The sequence below is a fragment of the Haemorhous mexicanus genome, chromosome 1, assembly GCF_027477595.1.
Source record: "Haemorhous mexicanus isolate bHaeMex1 chromosome 1, bHaeMex1.pri, whole genome shotgun sequence".
NCBI lineage: Eukaryota > Metazoa > Chordata > Aves > Passeriformes > Fringillidae > Haemorhous > Haemorhous mexicanus.
The window spans coordinates 95,018,096-95,030,438 of NC_082341.1; the positions used below are offsets into that span (position 1 = coordinate 95,018,096).

General features: G+C 35.8%; 1 protein-coding gene across 4 annotated transcripts in view; it reads left to right on the forward strand.

The window, feature by feature from the left end:
• Positions 1-12,343, forward strand: part of PTPN3 (protein tyrosine phosphatase non-receptor type 3) — a 161,558-nt gene that overhangs the window by 119,222 nt on the left and 29,993 nt on the right. For all 4 annotated transcript variants that reach the window (XM_059856658.1, XM_059856649.1, XM_059856668.1 and 1 more), the window contains exons 15-17: positions 8,324-8,347; positions 10,237-10,435; positions 11,457-11,534. In XM_059856658.1, the coding sequence (XP_059712641.1) occupies positions 8,324-8,347; positions 10,237-10,435; positions 11,457-11,534 (301 nt within the window). The remainder of the gene's footprint in view (positions 1-8,323; positions 8,348-10,236; positions 10,436-11,456; positions 11,535-12,343) is intronic.

The window sequence follows — 12,343 nt, forward strand, 5'->3', positions numbered from 1 at the left end:
TTTAAATTCTATAATAATAATTTTGCAACGTTATAGCAGAGAGTTTTCAATTAAAAAAAAGAGAAAATTGACATGTTGTATGCATATTTGGATTTTGTCACTCTTTTGAGTATATTAAGTATTTTGAGCGTAGTAAGTTTTTTTAAATATTTTTCTATATTTCTGACTGGAAGACAGCTGAACCTTAATACAATTTATCAGTACTAATGGCAGTAGTGTAGCCATGATAATACATAAAAGTTAAGCCTTTCAATGTTGTGAATAGTCATAGATAGGAAACCATGTCTTTGCTGTGTTTTAAGGGTTGCAGATGATACACTTTTAGAAGTATTTTCTGAGTAAAAATACTGAGAGGCAGACATAAGAAGAGATAATGAGGATAGAAGCTGTAGACAGAAAATTATGTTCCCATGCTGTGTTTTGTGACTGGCAAATTGTGTCCTGCCAGCTAGCACATTGTAGGACTTCTTTTATTTTCCTTTTTCTTTTCTTCCCCTGTAGTTTTTTCTTTCCTTCCTGTTTCAGTTATCTTATACCTATTGAGAATGGAGTGGAAATGCCTGCCTTCATGCCTTTTCTCAGACAATGAAAAAAAGGATGTTCTAAATTTGAAAATAGAACATTCATTTATTTTCTGAGACCTAGTGACTGTGCTGAATCTTAGTAATATCACTCACTCTGGAGATTTTTACTGTTACTACCACAGTTACTAAATCATTGCTTTTTTTCTTGCATCTTATCCCAAATGCATTATCAGTTTTTTGCGTATGTTTATAATATTTGACACTCTGCAGATAAATGTAAAAATGCCTGCATGAATCTGAGTAATTAAATTCAATTTGTGCTTTGGAAGAAGAATGGAATAAATGATCCTTTTTTGTATTGACTGTTAGGTTTTTGTGAAGTAAAATAGTCATTAATAATTTCCTTTTTAACACTTGAGGTAAAATAGTAGCCATTTAAAAAAAACCACTTTTTCTCTACGCTGAAGTTTGCTAGTCCACATTCCAGTTTTTTTTTCCTTTTGCAGTCTTACAGTAGTTATTACTTACTCCACTTCCTTTGTTGAAAGATGCAAAGTGAAATTAAGTATGTTTATGTAGTAAAATCTTTCTTTCCATGAATGCTGTATTGATGGATGAAATCCTACCCTATCAGCTAAATCTATTTTGTAAGAAAAAAGTTTACCTTGCATATCCTTAGTATTAAATATGGATGTTTCCCCTGGGCTTTTGCCACACATTGAACAGGTTTAACCCACAGCTGGTTATTTTTAAAGGCAGACTGATGGACTTGTCCAGGGAATTCTTTTTTACTGCAATTTTTACTTTGTCTAGCTTGGAATAGTGCTTGAAGATTACCACTGTTGCAGTCTGTCTTGGTAAAGGTACCACTACAGTTTCCAAATCTGGAATAAGGAGAGACACACAGATGTAAAGGAACAAGTCATCTTTGCTGATTTGCCTTCCCTGACACCACTCTGATCTGTATGCAGCTGTGTCACTTGAGGGGAAAAGGTACAGGAAAAATAAAGTAGCCATACTGAAGTATGTGACCTTATTTCAATATCAGGTTGGGAAATTCCAAAACATCCTTGATTTATGCAGTAACCTTCAAATCAAACTTTGTTTTAACTGGGGCATTAAACTAGTTGTTTTGGAATCATGTATTTTAATATGCTTGATCTTTCATCAGGTATTAGGTTTTCTCTTGAGAGGCTGCACTGGCCATTCCCAGTGCAAGGTCTGGTCCTTGGCATTGGTAGCTTAAAAAAAAAAAAAAATTAAAATGCATCTTAATATGTGTAGGATTCTTCATACATGATCTCTTAGAAGAAGGTAAAAGAAAAACTCCTTAAAATAAACTAGCCTGCCCTTTACCCTCAAGTAAATAAGTGAAAATTTAAACTGCTATAATGATTTCACTGGTGTCTTTATGTTAAGGTATTTGGTGTAAATTAAAAATATAATTTTAAATTTTTCAATAATACACTTTTTAAACACTTGGTGAACCTGAAATACCAAGGTCTGCTGTGAAAATTTAAATCCAATGTAACCAAATACTATTTATGGATCTTTGGACTTGATTTTTTTCTTGTTTTTATTTTTTCTTACCTTTTTATCAAGCATCTTTGGGTACATGAGGTGTGATACAGATATTCACCCTTCACTAGGCAATGAGAAATAAACAAATGTCAAGAAATGAAAACTGAAAACCACTTTGTTGTTTAATGCTCTTAACCTCCAAACACCCAGCTGTGGGAAGCTGCATGGTTTTCTACCATTCCGTATGAAAAAGGAGTATACTCCATTCTTCTCTGCTCATGGACTTAAGGTTTTCATGTGGCTTTGTGGGAAGACCTGTGTTGTGGCCAGCACATGCACCTGCCCCTTACCTGAATGTTAGTAAGCTCAGGTTTCTTTAAGAAAAGAAGGTGTTGTATGCAAAGGATTAGTGAAACAAGCAGTAATTTATTTTGGCAGTTCAGAATAATCTTAGTTTTGTTACCTGTACAGGAGTTGTTTCCCCTTTCCCTTATATGAAGAGAAGAGCTTATTTTTGACCTTGTAAATTCAGGTTAATTAGTTTGTGCTTTTTAAAATATTTTTAATTGTTTTTTATATCATAGATGAAATAGTTTGGAGTATTAATATAGCTGTTGTTTGCCCTCTTAACGCCTTTCTTCCTGTTTTTGAATACACTTTGCTGAATGGGAAGGGTACTTGTCAGGAAGAATATATAAATTTGTATTGGTTTAACCCCAGCCAACAACCAAGCACCATGCAGCCACTCACTCATTCCTACACCAATGGATTCAGGGAGAGAGAATCAGAATTGTAAAAGCTAGAAAGCCCATAGGCTGAGATAAAACAGTTAAAGAGGGAAAGCAAAAGCCATGCACAGAAGCCAAACAAAACCAGGAATTAATTCTCTGCTTCCCATGGGCAGAGAGGTGTTCAGCCATCTCTGGGAGATCAGGGCCCCCTCACATATAACAGTAACTTGGGAAGACAAACTCCATCGCTCCAAATTCTCCTCCTTCTTACTTCTTTTCCCCACTTTATACACTGAGCATGATGTCATATGGTCTGGAATATCCCTTTGGTCAGCTGGGGTCACCTGTCCTGGCTGTGTCTCCTCCCAACCTCTCAAGCACCCAAAACATCCTCACCAACATGGCAGTATAAAAAGCAGCAATAGCCTTGGCTCTGTGTAAGCCCTGCTCAGCAATAACAAAAATATCTCTATATTATCAGCCCTGCACAAATCCAAAACACAGTTCAGCAGAAATCCAAAACAGGGCCCTATAGTGGACACTGTGAAGAAAATTACCTCAGCCAAAACCAGCACAGTGTAGAAGGTGCTAAAGAGAAAAAATAACTGGCTTATTGGCTTGGAAAAGTAACCTGATAAGCTGTGTGGAGGAGGGTCTTGTTATCTGATTTGTATTCAGTTTCTCCTGTTCACCTTGTAATTAAATAAACTGAAGACGTCTGTTTGGTTTGGAACAGCAGATTGTGTAGGAGCAAGTGTTTTGGTCCTTTTTTAGAGTAGATGTGCTGGCCTAACAGAAAACATTAGTGAAATTTTCTGTCTAACCAGAAAAAAGATTATTGTAAAACGTATTTCTAAGTGATAAGATATAGGAAAAGTCAGCAAGAAAAACTTCCTGACAGGTGAGATGCTATAGATCATATATTTAGAGTCATCCATTGATTGATGAGATAAAGCTGGCAAGTTATTCACAGGTGCAAGCATATGATGCATGTGAACCAGAAGGCTGGGGGAGTCGAGGAGGGGTTGGTCACAGTGTTGCCTTACTCTGCCAAAAGAGGCTTGTCAAGAATATAGAGCCAACTCTTCTTGGAGATGCAGAGCAAAAACGTGAGGCATTGGACGCAAGTTATAGCTAGGGAGATGCTCCAAAGATAATGGGGGAGGGGGAATCACATTTTGATTATATAAGCCTTTTTATACATCAGCAAAAAGGTGGAGTTATTTCCATCCTTGGAAAACCTCAAAACATGGCAAGGACCCGAATACCCTCATCTAGCTTTGATGTCTATTGTTTGAATAAGAGTTTATGTGACCTCTCAGGTTCCCTTCTAACATAAATTATTTTGAGTCTATAATTCTTCTTGTTATAAATGCAATGTATCTCTTCATAAACTTTTGTCTGAAATGCTTGCAAAGCTATAAGCACCTTTCAATTTACATTGTAGAACTATCTTTTGCTAGTGATACAGATGGTATAATGTGTGCAGCCCCAGAGTTGGAGGGGAAGGAAATGAAATGATGAACTAATATACAGAACGGAAACTCACTTGCACTGTGCTATGAATTTCTGGAAGTGCACATATGTTCCTAGTATGAGTGTGATGCATCATCTGGTGAAGGTATTGCACTGAAAATAGATTTCCTGAACGGATGCTGCATTTGTTCAATTCTTTTAGCTTAGCATTTGATAGACAATTACTGTAGCTGCATAGTGAGCTTTGGTGAATGTACTATGGGAACGCATAATTAGTTTAACTAAAATATGATTTTTCATGGGAGGAAAATTTTTAAAGCTTTACTGTCGATAAAAGTAGTCTTCAGATTTATCCTGCTGGGTCCCTGTAGCTACTTTTTGGGTAGAAAATTGCAAATTAGGAAACCCCCCACTTGTTTTAAACTGTTGTTTTTCCTTAGTACTTAATCATACATAGATATGATAATTTCTTTGTTTCTACAAAATCTGTTGCATTTCGCAAAATTCTGTTGTCCTTGTTTGTGTGCTTTAGCCTTTCTCAAGGAAGATATTCTAATACTAGACAGTGGAGCTGGGAATATTTCAATTGGTTTCAAATTAGAATTATAATGCTACTACTAATAGACTTTAAGTTTTACGTGCTTTTACACCCAAATATACATGAAAATAGTGCATGTATATATTTTGCTTAGATGCAAACTTTGCTTTTTAAATATATATCCCTATTCAAATGTACTGCACTTTCCTTGCCAGTTCAAAATGCAATAATTTTGCATCTAAATGGAAAATCTCAAAGTTGAATTGCAAATCTGTGATAAGGCAAACCTTGCAGCAATTCAAGCAGTTGCTGTGTATCAAAACACATGAAACTTTCTTGGCAAGCCAGAAAACCGGGCACAGTCAATAGAGGCAATGCAAAGTAACAAAGAGTCCCTTTAAAAGTGATGGTAGCAGCCTACAAATGTGAATGACTGAAATTTCTAGGAAATCACTGAAAGGCTTGTGTATGCCATGAAGTCCTCAAGTTTTCTGTACTGATTCTCTTAATTATGCAGTACAAAAAACTTACGACACCTTACACAGCTATTCTCTTCTCAGAAATGCTGAATATTCTGTGTATAAATTCCTCTAAAAGGCAGCAGAAAGGTGTTGCTACAAGTAGCTTCCACTTATTTTGCTTATGAATAAAAAACCCCAGTTGTAATGGTGAGTCCTCAGAAAAGAGGTGATAATGGAAGTGCTGGCATACTCACTTTCCCCAGCCCTGCAGGTGCTACAATGAAAGAAGCTTTAAGAACTTCAAGAACAGCACAAGGGCAAAACCTACAGATGTTTCCTTCAGTTGTTTGTAAAGGGGGAGTTTTGCTACACTGCTATTGTTTCAGTTGACCCTTTTCTCTCGGGGTTTTATTCTGCTGTAGTTTATCATCCTTGGTTCTCAGAATAGCAAAATTCCCTGCTAGGTCACACCAAAATGAGGAGGAGGGGTCTTTCCTTAAAACCTTCCCATTCTGTCCTTTTGACAGAAGAGGAGAGTTAGACTTTTCAGAGCAAAGACCTATATTTAAAGGTAATTGTCAATAAATCAATACACACTGAATGCAAGATTGAAATGACATAATTTGAGTTATATTGTGAAGTGAGGAAGAGAAATTACCTGAAGTTTTGAAGTGATTGCTTGTTTGTTGCACCAATGGAAAGCTTAATCTCCTTGCAAGGAAGGGCTCTCTTCCTTGATGAAAAAGTTGAATGGCTGGTCTGGTGAGTGTTGTCTTTCATTGACTTAAAATACAGTCCTTGTATGTTGTGAAATGAGGAAGATGGCTTAGTAAACTGTGCAACACTGTGTAGCCAAAACAAATCACCTAATTATTCATGTTTAAGGTATTTTATCATATTGCTGAGTAACTAAATGATAGAAATGCTATTTAACTGTGTTGGGGTGCAAAATTCTGCAGCTCTAGCATGCTGACCTACTGAGGACTTTAGGAAGACACAGCTGCACTGTGTCTGATGAATTCTTTTAGACACTGAATTTGATCTCTTTTCTCGGTCAAATATTTGGTCATCTTTCCTCCCAATTTAAAAGGTTACAGAATTTTCAATCATTTAGAGCTGATGTGTTTGAATTAAAGTGCAATAATTTAACAAATAAATCTTCATCAAATAGTACTAAGAATTTGTATCCCACATTCAAGTCTCCAAAGGAAGAGATAATGAAAAATTTACTGTAAGTTTATAGAAGATCTATGAATGAAACCACAACTTGTTTTTTTTTTCTTTCTCTTTACCTCTCTCTTGGGAAGACAGAGTGGAGATAATATATTAAAACCAGGGCATTGTATAATTGTCATCACAATTCTATGTCTTTAAGTTTTTGATGAAGACTCTTGAAAGGGTTAATTTGATTCTGCACAGGATTTGGTAATAGAGCTACAGGACTCCTGTGGCAAAATGTAAAAAAGATGTACAGTTTCATTGTTCTTTGCCTTACAAGGAAATCCATTGGCTTAATGAAAATAAATTCAATGTTTTTTTATTTTTAGTGTGACTTCCTAAGGAAATAAGGCTTATGTCATTGTACAGCCTCTCTGCCTCTCTTTCCACTTGAGAATATTTGGACAATGCAATCAAATGTAATGTAGGAGATGAGTTTTTAAACATGCAAAGTTTCTCAAGATTGGTGAAAGTCAGTGACTGGGCAGGAAAAAAATCCCAAAAGTTTAAGATTACCGTTCAGTATTTGTCCCATTTAGATGTGGGCTGGTCAGGCAGCAGGTGACTTTGTATTGCCATAGGATCTGCTTACACTTGGAGGGTAAAAATTCTATAGGGATTGTGGACAAGCAGAACCAGAGATATTAGTGGGTGAGTGGGGGTGGATGTCAGTGGGATCAGAAGTGAGATATGACTGCAATAAAAGGGGAAAAAGCTTAATGTTTTAAAAGTATTAAAAGTACACAGAACTCAGACCTCCAAAATTCCTCAGGGATCAAGCCTTACCGTCTCTGCCTCTCAAGGAAGTATTTCTTCATATTGTCAAATTACATACAAGGAATCTTAACTAGACTGATAGTGGTGCTATTTTTACTGTAATTTTAGTGAAATGTAGTATGTAACTCCTAGTATTAAGGATGATTTAGAGAGCATGAGTTGAAAATTTAACTGTATACTGGGAATGGCCTCCTATAACTTGGCAATTCAGCAAGTCTACTTTCAAACTGAACTACTTCACATATTTTTTTCCAGCATGGACATATACCACTCCAGGATTTTTGGTCACTCCTTAAATGAATTTGTAAAATTATCCAATCTGCCTTAAACTTTGCTGTGTAAGCACCTTTTTTGGTAACTCTCACTTTAAATTTTGTCTTAGTATCACTGCTACTGTTTAATTTATGTCATATCATTTAGCTTGCTGTTTCAGGGGGTTTTTGATTAAGTTAATTGAATGCATTGGAAAATACTGTGCAGTGCAAATTTTGATTTCTTTTCCATTCTAGATTGTCCTCATTGCTATAACCACTTCTACTTTCATTATACTTTGTCTCAAAGTTTTCTGTCAACACCTTCTTTGCTCTCACATCATGAGAATAAGCATTGGAAATGTCAAGCTTCTGAAGCCACCTGTGCTCATTTCTGGTACCTAAACATAAAGATCCTGCCACATTTTGACTTTTACAAAATACAGTTGGTGACATCTGTAGTCATTGTAATCCACACCTAAAACTTTCTAAAATGATGTAGTGTATCTGGCTAAATAATTGCCTGTGTAAACTCCTGCAGAGTTTGAGTTGCAGTAGCAGATGTGTGCTGCCTGTACTGGGCTTCTATCAAAAGCAGAAGTGAGTGATCAGAGCTGCCCTGGGATTTTAGCTGATAAACACCATAGTTATCTCATTCAGACTTTCACCATAGGGTTAAGTAGTCTTTAATTCAATATGAGCACAACTTTTGGCTTTTATGCAGGTGTTTTTTTTTTTTTTTTTAAGTTGTAGCTTTTTTTTTTTCTTAAGATTTAACTTATGTTCATTTAATGTTAATGTTTTTGTGTTTGTGGTTTTTTACCAGGTCATCTGAACAAGAATCACCAAAGTGAGTTTTCTTTATACTTTCTCCTACTTTTTAAAGTAAAATAAGGAATAATATAACTTTAACTGGTTTTTCAAAATAGTGGTTTTGTATGATTAAAAGACACAAATGTATAAATCGATGAAGATTGTAAAGATTTTTGAAAAAAAAAGTAAGTTTCGCGGTCAGGATTTGGAAAGTCTTAAGTTGTAATAGATCTCTCGTCACTGTTAACAAAAAAAGTTGTTTAGAAACTGTTACAAAAGTTTAATGATGCAAAAATCCACTGGTAATTTTATTTGGTGACTCTTTATATAGTGCCAGATGACACTGACTGAAATAATATTTTTCTGCTATTGTTAGATTTCTTTTCTACATTAAAAAATCATTACATGGGCTATAATTTCACCTTGTAAGTGAAATGTTTTTTTGGACTGTGTTCTGAAGAAGTTATTAGGATGTATTTACATACAGTGCTCCTCCTTGCTTAACACTGACTTCATCAGAATAATGAAAAGTCTTGTAAGCTATCACATAAAACTAGAATTTTGACAGTGTAATTATAGTTCACTACTTCAAAGCATTCTGAAACTTTGAACGCATTCAAAAAGTGCCACTTTCTGTAGTAACTGAAAGTACTGCAAGTGTTGCTTGAAATACCTCATTGCCCTTGCCAAGTACACATAGTCTAACTGGAAGTCAGAGGTATTATGGCAGGAATGCATTTCTTTGATGGCATTTTTCAGGACATTTGCGTTTGTTGTGATCAGATTTTCACAGGCTGAAAAACAATTGTCTGCAGTATTGAAGTTTGCTGCAATACAAGTCCTGTATGCTAAAAGCTTCACTCCTTGGAGTGTAGAATTACTTCTTCATTGACAACTCAAAATGGCTGCTGGAAATGTTTCAAAAAAGCTCACATATATCGACAAATACCAAAGCACAAATAAATGTTTGAATTCACAAATTTTGATGCCAAGGTTTACTTGGCAAGATATGTACTACTGCCACTTTAACACTGTCAAAATGTGATGTTGCTATACCTTGAGCTTTCCCCAAGACTGATATTTTCACATTAGGTAGTAATTATAAGGATGGAACAGTTAGTCTGTATGGTATCCTTGAATTTGGTCCAATTAAATAAGGGGGTTGGTTGTATGAGAGGACTGTATGTCATCCTTTTCAAGAGGGAATGTAGCTAAATGAATGTTTGGGAAGTCCTGGAGCACCAGCAGGCAACTTGGCCAATTGCCAGATTTGAGAGTTTTAGTTACTGACTTTTGTTATCATCGAATGCTAAAGTTCTTGAATGCCAGATCTGTACCCTAAGTTAGTTCTGGGTCCTTTTGTGTGGCTATAACTACCTCAATAACACAATATTTTAACTGCAATTAAACCTCTATTTTCACTTCATTTCCTGTTTCTCTGATAATTTACCTTGGGGCTTTTCTGCAAACTGCCTTCTCCCACAGGGTTATAAGGTTGAGATGGTATTCGTAAGAGGGAGGAATCTTAAAAAAAAAAAAAAAAAAAAAAGTGCTTTGCAGGAATGACAGTGGAATCACAGCAAAAGATTGTTCATGGATAGAATTGGCAAGTGAAGTGCCTTTCCCTTGCTATTTGGCCCTCTCCATGTGTTACTGTGAATTCCTGTACGACTACAACAGTGTCTTTCACTGCTAACATTCAAATAGTTTGCATAAAATGGTTTTCTATTCCAGAATTTTAACATATTTTCCTGGATGTCCACTGATCAATGATAGGCTTAGAACACACTCCAATCCTGTTTCCCTGCACTTCCACTAAGAAGTGGTATTAAATCTTTTAACTCTTAGAACTTGCTCTTTTTAAATCTTTTAATTTAAAAATCTGGATAACAGTACCTTTATAATATTTATCCTTTCAAAATAAAGGAACGTATTGGGAAACAGTCCAACGCGGAGCTCTCTGACCCGTCTCTCACCTAAAGCCTTGGCTCGGTCTCCCAATGGAGTTGGCAACATTTCTGGCCCTTACCCATTGGAAGGGGTGGATAAGCAGTTCCTAGAAACATATGACAACGTTACGAAAAGCAGCTTGACAGAAGACTCCAGTCAGTACTACTGTGATAAGGTATGGGCACTTGTGTGTGCTTTTGAAGTCAGAGCTAGGAATGAGTTGTGACTCTGAGCTGTGGTTTGAGAATGGGCAAAGTGGTGGCTGTATTTCAGGATGGGCATATTTTGTGTAGTAATGAGAGTAGACCTCATGTTGCTACTCACATTTATCCAAGGTTGTGTGATGGACAAGCTTACCAAGTGCATTGGTTTCCAAAGTGTCCAGCATTCTAGAATCTTCAGGGAAAGTTGCTAGTGGAATAAAAATCCTTGCATGATTGAATCTTGTTTCTTCCAAGGGAAAAAAAGATCAGCTAACTCAAATTGCTATCTGTCTGAAAAGCAGAAAAGCTCTGCTTTATCCCAGGCATCTCTTAGGAATGGGTAAACATCATTCTTTTGAGTTCTGATCTGCCTGGAGAGCAGCTGTTCCTTGCTAACGTTATGGTAGTGGATCATTCTTCCCCAGCCTGTTCCAGAGGGGTTCTGGCTAAAAGAGGGCACTTACAATTAATTAAACAACTAACTAAAATTAGTTAGAATAGTTCTATCATTTCCAACATGTCTGTTAGCTGCTGACACGTTTTAATTCTTCCGCCTTCTGTTGCATAATTCTTCTGTGGATCTGTTGCATGCAAATACACCTACACAAAGGAGAAAAGTCAAGGGAAAAATGGTCACTTCGTAGTTCTTGGAGTAGAATAATTCCTACTCATATGTTGCACCTAGGCTTTTAATGACAACAGATTGGAACTTATATAGGATTTATCAATTGGGAAGGAAAGCTAAGATGGGAGTAACGATGTTAAGACAGAGCAACCAGAAAATATATGCTGAGATGTACATTGTTATTTTTACTCTTTGAAAGGTTACTACATTAGGTATATTCTACAACCATATCCTCTTCCTGTTTCAAAGGTGGATTTACACAGAGTATTTTTGTTTAGCACTTCTAAATTTGGTTGCACTGTTTTCTAATTTGCTGATATTTTCTTCTAAAACTCAGAAAATTTTCTTTCTTTTTCTATATACTGCAGAATGACCTAATTGAGGGAGATTTACTTTTGGTGCGTATCATACCAGATGAAGAAGGGAAGTTTGGATTTAATCTCAAGGTACACCAGCGGTCTTTTAATTATTTTTAAATGCTTTATAGATAAGATGTTTTTACTTCATGATTTTTAAAACTTTTTTAGTATAATGGTTTGGAGAAAGCAGTCTATTTAACAGGAATGTCCTGTGGACTGAGAGTTTCTAGAAGTGGCAGCCTAATCCTTAAGTGCTAAAGCAACGCTTACAGAAATAAGCATCTAGTAGTTCTCTGGTTTTCAGTTGCATATATTATGAGCATGGCTCATATCCAAGGCACACTGCCTATTTGGCTGCTGAAATATGAACTTGAAACCTAATTTAAGGCATCGACTTTTGGAAAATTGTACCTCTGTATTATAAAACAATTTAAATAGTTTGTGCTGTTCTATTTAATTATACCCATTAGAAATCATGTTGAAAATTTAAAAACTATTTTGTGAAGAAAATTTATATTAGTATTGATAATTGACTATTTTAAATCTTTTACATTCCCTCACTGAAATTCTATTTAAGCAGAGTATTATAAATTTGCCATAATATCAAAATGAGAGTTTGGTCATTTCAATATGACTATTTATTGGTGATGTAAAGAGAATTAAGGAGTACAGTTGTCTGGAGCTTTGATTTTACCAGATTCCTTGCACATTAGTCACAAAATATAAGAAAACTGTCTTCCTTGGAAGTTCAAGTGTTAAATTAGGCTTGCTTCAAGCACAGAGTTACAAAAAATGTTCGATTTTTTCTGTTTATGCCTATTAAAATATATGGCCTGAAACAGACACTCAGTCTAGTTTACTGGAAATTGGTACATTTAAAGACACCACAACCCACC